The 15050-nt window shown below is 36.2% G+C and overlaps 1 protein-coding gene and 1 pseudogene across 1 annotated transcript in view; both read left to right on the plus strand.

Annotated features, from left to right (window-relative positions):
• The window catches only part of CNTNAP5 (contactin associated protein family member 5), a 1232224-nt gene that overhangs the window by 1007593 nt on the left and 209581 nt on the right, over positions 1-15050 (plus strand). Inside the window, exon 17 of the mRNA XM_090279100.1 lies at positions 2888-3106. Coding sequence (XP_090135226.1) covers positions 2888-3106 — 219 coding nt within the window. The remainder of the gene's footprint in view (positions 1-2887; positions 3107-15050) is intronic.
• Positions 3576-3726, plus strand: LOC150021817 (U2 spliceosomal RNA; annotated as a pseudogene).

The raw sequence follows: 15050 nt of genomic DNA on the forward strand, positions 1-15050 counted from the left end.
GTTAAACAATGATAGCACAGTAATTATAAAATTGAAAAATCAGAACTTGAGTTCTGAATCTTAAAAATAAATCAATACAGGGTAGGGCAAAATTAGGTTTACAGTTGTGAGTAGGTGAAACATAAATTATTCTTTTATTATTATTTCTTAATTATTGTATTATATTCCATATGAACAACTGTAAACCTAATTTTGTCCCACCCTGGTATATCTGAGTTTGTATGTTCAGAAGCCAACATCATATCTGTAGTTCTTTGTTTTAATTTCCCTCTTGAATATAATATTTTCTAAGTGGTAAGTAAAAAAAAATTCTATTTGAGGCTTACATATACATTATTAAAATTAATACTAACATCAACATTTGTTACAACTCAGACTTAAGAAAAATATTGATAGAGGACTGTTATCACTGATGTTTACATGCACTGGTGCATAGCATTAATGAGAAACAGATCTACGTACTTTCAGTTGCTTGTGTTAGTTTTCCAACTTGCTGCTCTGTGGGTGCCCCCTTATTTTTTATACATAGGGTAGACTGTTTCCATTGTGTTGCCCTTGTTATAGTCATAACCATGAAGACTCACACTTGTTATTAAGAGCTTCATTTATCTGTATCTAAAATGATGTTTTCTATAGTTTAAGGCAATTGACCATAGTACAATAATGTGACCTCACCATATACCCTTGAAAACATAAGTAATGTTGTACCATCAAAAACTTGGCTTCAGTGTGTGTACATGTCTGCAAATCATTAAGCACTAAGTGTTCCTTTTGCAATTGCATACAATTCATAAAGGAAAGTGATCTCTTTAATTGGTGGTTTCAACCTCTTTTTACTCCAGCAATTTAGACTATTAGTGGGAGGAAACTGGTGGCTTTAGAGTGAAATAAGATCCTATGTTCTTAATTTGGCCTGGAACTGAAGATGAGGAGTTGAGTGCCAACCATTTCATAATATAAATATAATAAACCCAATGTAAATTTAATAAAAATTAGGCTTCAAGGACATTTGATTAATTCAACTAGCAACTAATATGACGGCTTATCATCACCTGATAATAAGAAATGATTTATTGTTAATTAAATTTTAATGTCCAATTTGTACTTTCTGATACTGTATTTTGATTGTACAAAATGTTTTAAATGCAAGTGAATTACAGTTAATGAAAATTTAAAATCCATCAGGATTAATTTATAAACAACCTGACAATTAGGTACTGTTTTTATCCCCATTTTACAAACGAGGTAAGTGAGACAGAACAAGATAGGAAACTTAGGTCATGATGAGTCCAGAGTCTGCACTCTCAAATTTCATTTTTAAGGGCTCTATCTCATTGCTTTTTTCCTCTAGGTCAGGGCTCACATTTACTAGAATGCAAAATAATGCAGGTTTTCATTACTTGAAATTCTGCAGATTGGGGCTTTTTATACCAAGACTGGTTTTCTGTTATGGATTAAAGCTGAAGAGGGAGTAGTTCAAGGTGGTGTTTGACTTTTGATCATTCAAATCTTGGAGATGATGACTTTATCAAATAAATACCCATGTTCTGTTTTAGGGGTAAAGGAGAGGGGATGACCTCAAGGAGCTAGAAAGAAGGCAAGGTCTGACATATGAAGGCTCTGTCTACCAAAATTAACTGTCTTCTCCTTAACCAAAATTTATAATTTAACTCTCAATTTCCTTTAGATTTGGAATTTTTTATTATTATTTATTTATTTATTTGTTTGTTTGTTTGTTTTCTAGAGAGAGGGGCAAGGAGAAAGAGAGGGAGAGAAACATCACTGTATGGTTGCCTCTCACTCACTCCCCCAACTGGGGACCTGATGTGCAACCTAGTCATGTTCCCTGCCTGGAAATCAAACTAGCAACACTTGGTTCTCAGGCCGACACTCAATTCACTGAACCACAGCAGCCAGGGGTAGATCTGAAAAATTTTTATGTAATAATAGCAAATATAAGAGCATATACTCAATTGAGAAAAAATAATTCTACATTTAGGGTCAAGTTATGCTTACTATGTGAGAAACTTTGAGAAAATTATTTACACTTCTAAGGACTTTTTGTTATCTATAAAATGGAAATGGAAATAAAAATAAATAAAATGATAGAATCTATGGTCAGTGCTTAGTACAGTGCCTGGCAAAGTTCGTTGTACCTACTGTGCTTTGGCTACTTCTCTTTTTCTCTCTCTCAATGGCTCTATGATTACTGCCACCACCAATATCATTGTCATATCATTATATGTATTCCTAGCCCTCACTGGCTGCTCCTGGCTTGTATGGTATGCAAATTGGTATAGAAGGGCAGAGTCAGGGAAGGAGGCCAGAGTGGAGGGGGGTGCTTGTGTTTCATCCCAGACATCACCACTTGCATCTATGTCTCCTTGCACAGATAGACTCTTACACTTCGAGTCTCTCTCTTTTTCAATCTTACCCACCATGTAAACATGTATATCACAGGTATCAATAAACTAACATGGAGAGGAATACTGTATATTCCAGGTTGTTTGTCTTTTCCCTAAATGGTGGAGCTGCCAAGCTAACCTGGTATCTATGAATATCTAGGAGGGCAGAAAACCAGATTGGACACAGAAAAGCCAGAACCTTGGCACAGATACGTTTATCAGATTAATATTGGTGTCTGAAGTCCCTACACTGTACCTGAATTCTCACAATCGGGATCGACTGGGCCAAAATAAAAGCTTGAGGCTTAGAATTTGGTAGATATTGCTATTAATGTTAATTTTAATACTGCAGTGGTTTCTACTGAAGTCCTCTTTACCTAGCTCTTTACTTATGATTGTGTATATTACTTATTCACAGTATGCTTATACCCTAAATGCTTTGACAACCCCTTTCATCTTTCTATTTCCCTTTTTGGTTTCAGCTCCTTCTGAGATCACTTTTGCCATTGATGTTGGGAATGGTCCTGTAGAGCTCATAGTCCAATCTCCTTCTCTTCTGAATGACAACCAATGGCATTACGTTCGGGCTGAGAGGAACCTCAAGGTGACCTCACTGCAGGTGGACAGCCTCCCCAAGATGAGCAGGGAAACTTTGGAGGAGGGCCATTTCCGATTGCAGCTGAACAGCCAGCTGTTTGTAGGTAGGGGGCATCTTAAGGCACTCTTTATGCTAAAATCTCTGTAAAACAATTTTGTGACCATGCCCAAGGGAAATTGCTTTTATTTTAAACCCAGTAATTGACTAAAATATGCCATAAAACATTTATAATTGTAAATCTGATTTTACAAATTATTTCTTTCTTGTTTCATTAACCACAGCAATAAAGGATTATGCCACCTCCTAGCAAATATTGAGGTGACCTCAGAGATTTTTTGTATCTTTTCTCCTTATACATATCCAGGGACTCCTATTACTTTTTATTTTTGTAATCATAATATGCTCTTAGAAAAAGAATATATCAGCTATCTACACATTAGTGGTGCTGACTTCAAGTCTGTGGGCTACATTTTCCCCTTTCAACTAATACCTTATTCCTAGGAATTATCATAACAGTGTAATAAAATATGCTGCACCACCTAAAATGTATTTCAGTCATCAGTAATATGATGATCACTTCTCGGCCTTTTGGCTAAGATCAAGTGTAGTAATATGATGAAGAAAGGAACAATTGATTTTTAAACTAGGTGCTTCTTTGATACTCCCTAAAATCACATTACCTGGGTGGCCTTATCCCTGCACATAAGGCAGTCCTGACACCCAAGCAAATGACTCTCTCCTGCTCATTTCCTCCATGAGACTGAGGTCAGTCTTTAGACAAGTTGTTCATATGAACTGGCTGTCACTGCTGGTCATAGAGAACTGGAAATGTGCAGACAGACATCATTCACTGAGTCATTCATTTATTCATTTCATAGTCACTGAGAACCTAATATAAATCAGACACTTTGTTGAATGGTAGAGATTGACAGAATAATTGTGCAATGACTTGTGCAATGACACTACTATCAAAGAGCTCACAGTTTTGTCTGTGTGTGTGTGTGTGAGAGAGAGAGAGAGAGAGAGAGAGAGAGAGAGAGAATTTAGCTACATTAGTCCATATCAGAAAGGTCAGTCTTATAGCTGTAGTTTAGAAAGTGTTTTTATAAATATGTTGAGTGAGGCATGTAAAAATTTAAAGTACAAAATAGAATTGTAAATGTTAGGGATATTGTAATATTATCAATGCCAATGACTTCTGGCCAAGATGGAGGCCTAGACAGACACGCTGATTTCCCTCCAGAACTAAGAAGGAATACAATTACCTAAAAACTAGAGACAACCAAAAGTTCCAAAAAATTGAGCTGCATGGAAGTCCAACAAAGATATAAAGAAGAAATACTCATACAGACAAAAAGGAAGGACAGAGCCAGGGTGGAGAGGACATGGTGTGGTGGCAGCAGCAGCAGTGGTAGCGGCAGGGTGGTGGAAAGTGCAGTCACATGTTTTAAAAAATAAAGAGGGACACCTGGGGAATGCTCCCAGCACCAGACCAGACCACACATCTCACAGTTCCAGCGCTTGGGAAAATAGAGCCTCATTGCTTCTGACTGTGCAAACCAGAGGGTTTGGGGCAGGGGAAGAAACTACTGGTCTCTCAGTAGAGTTCACTTGTTTAAAGGGCCCCCATGGTACTAGAATGTCCACAGACCCACCCACACTGGGGAAGACAGCCAGGGCAACAGATAGAGGGGTGCCAGTCCCATATGGGAAGTGGGAGAAGTGTCTGAAAAAGGGGCAAGTGCTAAGCAAGTGGCGTTGTTCCCACTCAGACTCCTCCCCCACATACAGCACCACAATGTGGTGAAATGGGTCACCCATACTTATGCATACGTAAGGCTCTGCCCCTTATAATGTAACAAGTGTGACAATTATACCTAAGACAGAGGCAAACAAACACAGGATCCTGTCAAGATGAGGATACAGAGAATTATGGCCCAAAAGAGGGAATGGATCAAGGTTCCAGTGGGAGAACAAAGCGATGAGGAGATAGCCAACCTAATAGATGCAGAGTTCAAAACACTGGTGATAAAGATGCTCACAGGCTTGAGTACGGTAGACACATAAGGAAATAAGTAAAGGCTATGCTAAATGAAGTGAAGGAAAATCCACACAAAACCAATAGTGAAGGGAAGGAAACTGGGGTTCAAATCAAAGACTTGGAACATAGGCAGAAATAAACAGTCAACCAATACAGAATGAAGAAACAAGAATTGAAAAAAATGAGGAGGGGCTTAGGAAATGCTGGGACAACTTTAAATGTGTCAACATCTAAATCATAGGGGTGCCAGAAGGAGAAGAGGAAGAGCAAGAAATTGAAAGCTTATATGAAGAAATAATGAAGGAAAACTTCCCAAATTTGGCCACAAAAATAGACATACAAGTCCAGGAACCACAGAGAGTCCCAAACAAGCTAGACCCAAAGAGAACCATATCAAGACACATCATAATTAAAATGCCAAAGATTCAAGATAAAGAGAGAATCTTAAAAGCAGCAAGAAAAAAGCAGAGAAAAGCTATAATGGGGTGCCTATAAGACTATCAGCTGATTTCTCAAAAGAATCTTTGCAAGCAAAAAAGGGACTCACAAGAAGTATTTGATGTAATGAAAAGCAAGGACCTACAATGAAGATTACTCTATCCAGAAATGCTGTCATTTAGAATGGAAGAGCAGGTAAAGTGCTTCCCAGATAAGGTAAAGCTAAAGGAGTTCATCATCACCAAGCCATTATTACATAAAATGTTAAATGGACTGATTTAAGAAAAAAGAGATCAAAACTATGAACATTAAAATGACAACAAACTCGCAACTATCAACAACTGAATCTAAAAAATAAAAACTATATCCAACTAAGAAAACCAGAATTGGAACAGAATCATAGCTATGAGGATCATCTGGAGGGTTATCAGCTGGGATGGAGAAGAGGGATAAACTGGGAGATGGTGCAGGGATTAAGAAGCATTATTGGTTAGTTCAAAATAGACAGGGGAAAGTTAAGAATAATATAGGAAAGTGTGAAGCCAAAGAATGTATATGCACAACCCATGAACATGAACCAAGAGGGGTGATATTGCTAGAGGGAAGGGGGATACTGGGTGGAGAAAAGCAAAGGGCAAAGAAATTGGGGAAAACTGTAGCAACATAATCAATAAGATAGACTTAAAAAAAGAAAGTTAAGATTGAGAAATGTTCGTTTTTTATCCAGAGTCATGTAGTTGTTACCAGTTGCTTCCTACAAATACCCATATTTAGATCACCTAATCTACTCAGAATAATCAATAAAATATACTTTAAAAAAAAAGCCAAGAAGCTGCTCTTACATAGAACTTGAAGTTCCGATGCTTGAAACAATGATATAAATATGTTCCAAAAGTTGCCAATCTCCCCAGATTTAATTTTCTTTCATTTCTTTTATTCAACCATCTCTCACACTATATAGCCCTCTTATTAGTAAAAAAATTCCATCAGCAGTCAATGGGTGTTTTTACTTACTACTTTTAAATTTGGGTTTGTAATGTTTTTAACTCTGAGGAAAGTAATCACTATGAGTACACAAGCTAAAAGAAAGGAAGTAAAAGAATATGTCATATTCTTTTTTCTCAACAGGAATCACTCTTTCTTCATCCATCATGTTTTTCATATCCAGCAGAAACTAAGATATAAGTGATTAAAATGATGTTATGCTTATAAGACATTTACTTAATTAACAACCTATTTAAGTGATATGATTTACTATTAAAATAACTTAAAAATTTATATTGCTGTTTTAATTCTACTTAAACATCACATTTTATTTCTCTAAAGTTTGTTAGTCATCAATATTTAATTGTGTATGTATGTGTGTGTGTGTGAAATCTGTTCAGGTATAGTTTGAAATTTTTATAAATTATATTCATACCAAAGTTTAATATATCTTCAGGCAGTATTTATGAATCTTCAAGGCCAAAATGTGTATATAAAATGGAATAATTTTGATATTTTCATGCAAATTTCACAAAGCTATGAATTATCATATGTCCTGAACATGTGACAACTTTATGCAGGTTAATAGGAAAAAAGAGGCAGCTGTGTTTCAGGGCAGGGTTTTTTTTTTCTCCAAACATTTCAATTAATCTGATCACAAAGACATTGAGTTGTAAGAGCATGTGAATGGGCCTAGAGATATCTTGTTCAAGGTGGAGCCAAGGTCAGCTGTGACAAGAGCATCTGTTTCTGTTTCTCTTTAATAAACTCCATCTCAGATGTTACTTAGCTTTATTGAATTTGTTTCAATGTACATGAATAAGAAAATGCTGTTGGAGGTTATTTTAGTCTGTGGATTTGAATTTTGTTGTTTAGTGTTTAGTGATACATCCATTTAGAAATACCAGGTGGCTCAAAATGTTGAGATTACAATATATCTATTCTTATAATTTAGAGGTTCAAACAAAAGAACAAAAATCAAAACAACAACATGCTTCACTTAGCTATAGCAGCTGAAATGAAGAATTGAATATCATATCATTTAGAAATTTAGAGATACTGAATATTTTTATTTTCTAGGCAGAAAAAGGTATCATTAGTAAGTTCTTATTTGCTGTGATAAATTGAATGTGGCAGTACTTATATATTAATTTGGTTGTGTCTGACCTGATACATTTAGCCACTGAACTATCTTTCAGTCATTCATTATGGTAATCACTGTTACTGCTGCTGTACTCCTGAGTGCTTCCTGAGTACCAGAAATGGGTTGACTTCTATAGAATAAGATGGACCTCTTACTACTGCCCCTGATGTTGGGATGTGAAAGTTGAAATGCTGATACTTTAGTCAATATTTGCTATATTCCCAGAAATAATATTTTAAATTTAGGCTTTTATTACCATGATAGTTACATTTACAGCCATGCTATTTCACTGAACATTTTCTTTAACAAAGTAGGAGAAACTTTATAACATGTGGCTTCTGAAATATATGTTGTATGCTTGTGATTGTCCCACCTTTGACACTCTTAGAGGTTTCATCCATCCGTTTTGCTGTTCCCTGCTAATGGGCCAGTCACTATGAGGCGAGAGGAGTCCAAGAAATAGCACCCATGGAAAACATTGGAACTAGGAGATTTGGGTATGAATTCCAAGTAAACTGCGAGCAGGCCATGGGGCCTTGGTTGAAAAACAACTAGCCTAAGCATACTCATTGTCATCATCTGCAGAACGAAAATGAAGAGGCTGGTAACTAATTTTTTACAATTTCAGGATCTGTTATCTCCATGTACAGAATTAGGAAAAACATCTTGATCCTCATGCCCATGTGTATATAGCAGCAAGAAGAAGTCTCATTTTCCCATAATATGACATCACATTTTTCTAGTTGTGCTACAATTATAGAGTGAACATAGGTAAAGATGTTGGTCTGTGAGTCAGTTTTGTATGGCTTTACTTCTTTCTTACTTGTCTTTCATGGGACTTATTTGTTTTTTCTCTTTTTGGGCTTGGTTTCTTTATCTGTGTCAAAATAAACTAAAGTTACTCCCAACTTTTAACTCCTTGTGGAAAATACTACACTGACTTGGTAAATCATAAAGTTGCAGAGATCCAAAGTGCTGCTCTTGCTTCCACACTAGAAGGAAATTATTATTCCTATTTTCAGGTAAATCATGTTAACTATGGTGAGGACACAAAAGATAATAGAAGCTCTTATACTTGTGCTCAGGGGCATAAGGAATTGAATTGTTTCTCTGGAAGTAATGAGCATTTGTCCAGCGGACACATAAAAGTTTTCTAAGACAGGATGAAAATGACGATAGTCACATTTTTAAGAATTGATTCATACTCAGTCCAAAGAAGCAGCATCACAATGAATATGTTCGATACCAAGGGCCAACTAAAGACTTCCATCCAACGAATTTTCTGGTGAAGACAGCTAACTAATGGTGTAAGTTGTTAGAAAGAGTGATATGAAAGCCAAGATGATAAATGCTTATGTATATGTTACTTGTTAAAAGAAACCATGTAAGACACCAAGGGAAAGAAGTTGAATAATCACTTAGTTGTAGTACTGACCCAAGTTGTCTAGTCAAATAGTTCATTTTAGGATTTTAAGGCTGTGAATATATACAGACTTTGAAGGTTAAGAGGTCTCAGTCTGACTCCATTATATAAAATCTGTTTGGCCTTGACTGGTGTGGTCATTGTCCCACAAACTGAGCAATTGCTGGTTCCATTCCCAGTCAAGGCACATGCCTGGGTTGTGGGCCAGGTCCCTAGTTGGGGGCATGTGAGTGGCAACCAATCAATGTTTCTCTTGCACATTGATGTTTCTCTCCCTCTCTATCTCCCTCCTTTCCCACCTCTCTCAAAATAAATAAATAAATAAATAATTTAAAAAATATCTGCTTGATTCTTGATTCTAACCAAAGCAATGCTTGTGAAACAAAGTTTTGACACTATGAATGTGAATAATATGGATAATACATTCTTAAAAACAAAATTATTTTATTTTTGATTTTTGATTTATTTGTTTTTCTATTACAGTTGTCCCACATTTTCCTCCACTGCTCCCCCCTATCCCACCCCTTCACCCACAGTCAGTCCCCACCCAATTGTCTATGTCCATGGGCCATTTATAGTTATTTATTGACTAAACCCTTCCCTTACTTACCCCCCTTCTCTCCCTCTCCTCCTCTTCCCTGGTAACTGTCAGTCTGGTCCTTGTTTACATGGCTGTGGTTCAATTTTGCTGATTTGTTTCTGTTGTTCATTAGTTTCCTGTATTAGGAGATACCATATGGCATTTGTTTTTCATTGCCTGGCTTATTTCACTAGGCATAATTCTCTCTAGTTCCATTTGTGTTATTTCAAATGGTAGGAGGTTCTTCTTTCTTTCTGTTACATAGTATTCTATTATGTAAATGTATCACAGTTTTTTGATCCACTCATCTACATATAGGTACTTAGGCTCTTTCTGACACTTGGCTATTGTAAATAATGCAGCCATGAACATAGGGGTGCATAGGTTTTTTTCAATTAGTGATTCAAGATTCTTCAGATATAATCCTAACAATGGAATTGTTGGTTCAAGAGGCAGTTCCATTTTTAGTTTTTTGAGAAAATTCCATACTGTTTTACATAGTGCCTGCACTAGTCGGCATTCCCACTAACAGTGCATTAGGGTTCCCTTTTCTCCATATCCTTGCCATCATGTTATTTGTTGATTTGTTGATGAATGGCCATTCTGACTGGTGAGAAGTGGTATCTCATTGTGGTTTTTATTTGCATCTCTCTGATGGTTAGTGATGTTGAGCATACTTTCATATGCCTATGGACCCTCTGTATGTCCTCTTTGGAGAAGTTTATAGCTCAGATCCCTTACCCATTTTTTAATTAGGTGCTCTGTCTTCTTGGTATTGAGACATATAAGTTCTTTATGTATTTTGGAGATCAATTCCTTGTCTGAGGTATCATTGGCAAATATGTTTTCCCATATGGTTGATTCCCTTTTCATCTTGCTGATTTTTTTTTTTTTTTTTTTTTTTTTTTTTGCTGAGCAGGTACTCCTTACGAGATATATCGGTGAAAATATTGGTATGTGGGATATCTGAAATTTTCCTGCCTATGTTTTCCTCTAGGACTTTTATTGTGCCACAGCTTACGTTTAAGTCTTTTATGCATCTTGAATTTATTCTGGTGTAATGTGTAAGTTAGTGGTCTAGTTTCATTTTTTTGCATGTCCCTGTCCATTTCTCCCAACACCATTTGTTGAAGAGGCTCCTTTCATTCCATTTTAAGTTCCTTACTCCTTTGTCAAGTAGTTGACTATATAGACTGGTGTTTATTTCTGGGCTCTCTATTCTGTTCCATTGATCTATATGTCTGTTCTTATACTAATATCAGACTATTTTGATTACAGTGGCTTTGTAGCATAGTTTGTTATCAGGTACTGTGATTCCTCCTACCATGTTCCTCAAGATTGCTGTAGCTATTTGGGTTCTTTTTTTGTTCCATATGAATTTTTGGAGTATTTGTTCTAGGACTGTGAAATCGTCGTCGTCGGCAGCCGTCCATCTCGAGAGACGATGGTGTAGCTTCTTAAGAATCTATCTGCACCGCCGAGAATGGCCGTGCAGTCCGACTCGGGAGTGACACGGTATCTGTCTCCTCCCGTGTTGAATCGACATCTTGCGATGACGCTGGAGTGTCCTCTCCAGTGAAGCTGAAGCTACAGAGCCTGGGCAGGGTGATATGGAGGGTCTGCTGTTGCCCATGCAGCAGACCCCCCCTCTCTTCGCAGCTGAAGGGTCCAAGGGAAAGATGGAGTCAATACAGCTTGGCTTCAGTTGCGCCGCAGGAGTTGCCGGTGTTGACTACAACGTCGAACCGCCTTAGGGACTCCGGCTCCGGATTTTCTGTCGGGGTTTACTCCCTTAGCCTTTCCCCTGAAGAGGTATGCCGCAAGGCAGCGGAGGTTTTTTGGAGTCAGAGTTTTCCTTCTCTGATGTGCCCTGACTGGAAGATCGAACCAGCAACACTTAGCTCGCAGGCCGACGCTCAATCCACTGTGAAATATGTCACTGATATTTTAATAGGGATTGTGTTGAATCATTAATTGCTTTGGAGAGTGCAGACATTTTAATGATGTTGGTTCTTCCCATCCATGAACATGATATCTGCTTCCATTTATTTGTATCTTCATTAATTTCTTTTGTCAGTGTTATATAGTTTTCTGAGTACATGCATGTTATCTCCTTGGTTAAGTATTCCTAGGTACTTTATTTTTCTTGTTGCTATAGTAAATGGGATTTTTTTCTAGTTTCTATCACATATTTTATTGTTGGTGGAGAAAAATGTCTTAGATTTCTGTATATTTATTTTGTACCCTGCTATTTTGGCAAATTCACTTATTATATCAAGTAGTTTTTTAGTGGAATCTATAGGGTTTTCTATGTACACTATCATGTCATCTGCAAATAATGACAGTTTTACTTTCTCTTTTCCAATTGGGATACTTTTTATTTATTTATTTATTTATTTATTTTATTTTTTTGTCTGGTCACTGTGGCTAGAAATTCTGAGACTACGTTGCATAAGAGTGAAGAGAGTGGACCTCCTTGTCTTGTTCCTGATCTTAGGGAAACTGTTTTCAGATTTTTTCCATTGAGTAGGATGTTGGTTGCAGGTTTCTCATATATGGCCTCTATTATTTTGAGGTATGCTCTTTCTATTCCCATTTTGCTGAGTGTTTTTATCATAATGGGTGTTGCACTTTATCAAATGCTTTTTCAGCATCTATTGACATGATCATGTAATTTTTGTATTTCATTTTGTTTATGTGGTGTATTATATTTATTGATTTGTAAATCCTACTTGATTTTGGTGTATAATCTTTTAATGTGTTGCTGGATACAGTTTGTTAATATTTTGTTGATGATGGTAGCATCTATGTTCATCAGTGATATTGGCCTGTAATTTTATTTCTTTGCTGTGTCTTTACCTGTTTTTGGAATTAGAGTATACTGGCTTCTTAAAAAGAGTTTGGCAGTTTTCCCTCTTCGTGTATTTTTTGGAATAATTTGAGAAGGATAGGCATTAGTTCTGCCCTAAATGTTTTGTAAAATTCACCTGTGAAGCCATCCAGTCCAGGGCTTTTATGTGCTGGAAGTTTTTTGATTCATGCTTCTATTTCATTAGTTGTTATATGTCTATTCAGGCTTTTTGTTTCTTTTTGTTTCTGATTTGGGAGATTATATGTTTCCAGAAATTTGTCCATCTAATCAAGGTTGTCAAATTTTTTACTGTACGGTTGTTTGTAGTAATTTGTTAAAATCATTTGTATTTCTGTGATACTGGTTGTGATTTCTCCTCTTTCATTTCTGATTTTGTTATTTGGATCCTCTCTCTTTTTTTCTTGATGAGCTTGGCTAAATGCTTGTTTATTTTGTTTACTTTTTCAAAGAACCAGTTCCTTGTTTTTTTGATCTCTTGAATTGTTTGTTCAGTCTCTATGTCATTTAATCCTGCTATGGCCTTGATGATTTCTTTCCTTCTACTTGCTCTGGGCTTCTTTTGTTGTTGTTCCTCTAGTTCTTGTAGCTGTAGGGTTATATATTTTTATTTGAGATGCCCTGTCATTTTAAGGTTGGCCTATAATGCTATAAACTTTCTTCTCAGGACTGCTTTTGCAGTGTCCCATAGGTTTTGGGATGTTGTGTGTTCATTATCATTTGTTTCCAGAAACTTTTTTATTTTTCCTTGATGTCATTGTTAACCCATTTGTTATTTAATATCATGTTATTCATTCTCCATGAGTTTGAATGTCTTTGAGTATTTTTCTTGAGGTTGATTTCCAGTTTCAAACCATTGTGATCTGAGAAGATGCTTGATATAATTTCAGTTTTCTTTAATTTGATGAGGCTTGTTTTGTGTCCTACCATGTAGTCTATCTTTGAAAATGTTTCATGTGCACTTTAAAATAATGTGATTTTGCTTATTTGGGGTAAAAATTTATATATATATATATATTATATATCTCAAATAATTTGCTTGATCTGGGGTGTTGTTCAATGACTCGATATCCTTGGTATTTATTTTCTTTTATTATCTGTCCATTGTTGACAATGTCCCCTAATATGAGTTTGTTGCTGTCGATATATTTCTTGTAGTCTTTCAAGATTTTCCTTATATATTTGGGTGCTCCTATATTGAGGTGCATATATGTTTACGAGGGTTATATCTTCTTGATGAATTTTTCCCTTAAGTATTACAAAATGTCCTTTGTCTCTTTTTATGGCCTTTGCTGTGAAATCCATTTTGTCTGATATAAGTATTGCTACCCCAGCTTCTTTTTCATATCCATTTGCTTGAAATACTTCTTTTTTCCATTCCTTCACTTTCAGTCTGTGTAGAACTTTTGTTCTGAGGTGTGTCTCTTTTATATGGCATATATGTGGGTGTTGTTATCATATCTATTTCTCTACCCTATGTCTTTCAATTAGAGCATTTAATCCATTTACATTTAAGTTTATTATTGACAGGTATTTATTCATTTTCTTTTGTACTTGTGTTCCTCTCTCTCTCTCTCTGTCTCTCAGTCTCTTTTTCTCATTTTTCCTAAAGCATTTGTTTAGCATCTCTTGCAATTCTGGCTTGGTGGAGATGTATTCTTTTATTCTTCCTTTGTCTGAGAAACTCCTTATTTAACCCTCTATTTTGAAAGAGTCTTGCTTGGTAGTTTTGTCTTGGTTGTAGGCCTTTGTTTTTCATTGCTTGAAATATTTTTTGCCCTTCCTTTCTGGCTTATAGTGTTCCTGTTGAGAAATAAACTGATAACCTTATCTGAGCTCCCTTGTATGTTATTTGCTGTTTTTCTTTTGCTGTCTCTAGGATTATCTCTCTGTCTTTGAATGTTGCCATTTTAATTACGATGTGCCGTGGAGTGGGCCTTTTTGGGTTCATCTTCATTGGGACCCTCTGTGCTTCCTGGACTTGTGAGACTTTCTCCCTCCTCATGTTGAGGAAGTTTTCGGTCATTACTTTTTCAGGCAGGTTTTCTATCCCTTGCTCCTCTTCTTCTCCTTCTGGTATCCCTATGATATCAATATTATTATGTTTCATGTTTTTCTTCAGCTCTCTTAAACTCTCTTCATTCTTTTTCAGTATTTTTTCATTTTGCTGCACTGTCTGTGAGTTTTTTCCTATGTTGTCCTCTAACTCACTGATTTGATCCTCTGCTTTATTTAGCCTGCTTTTGATTCCTTCAACTATGTTCTTCAGTTCAGGAATTATATTCCTCATTTCTTATTGGCTCTTATTGATAGTTTCTATGTCCTATTTCATGGTGGTGTAGTTCTTAGTAACTTCCTTGTAGTGCCCTTGTAGTTTGTTGTAGTTTTCTCTGCATCTGTTGAGTTCATTGATGTTCCTCATTACAATCGTTTTGAATTCCATGTCTAATTGTTTGCTTGCCTCTATGTCATCTATTCCTCCTTCTGGGAATTCCTCCTTTCCTTTTGATGGGGTGTTTTTTCTCAGTCTCCCCATTTTAGATGACTCTTTTATTTATTTCTTCTTCT

The sequence above is a fragment of the Furipterus horrens genome, unplaced genomic scaffold (assembly GCF_987537825.1).
Source record: "Furipterus horrens unplaced genomic scaffold, mFurHor1.1.pri manual_scaffold_1, whole genome shotgun sequence".
Lineage (NCBI taxonomy): Eukaryota > Metazoa > Chordata > Mammalia > Chiroptera > Furipteridae > Furipterus > Furipterus horrens.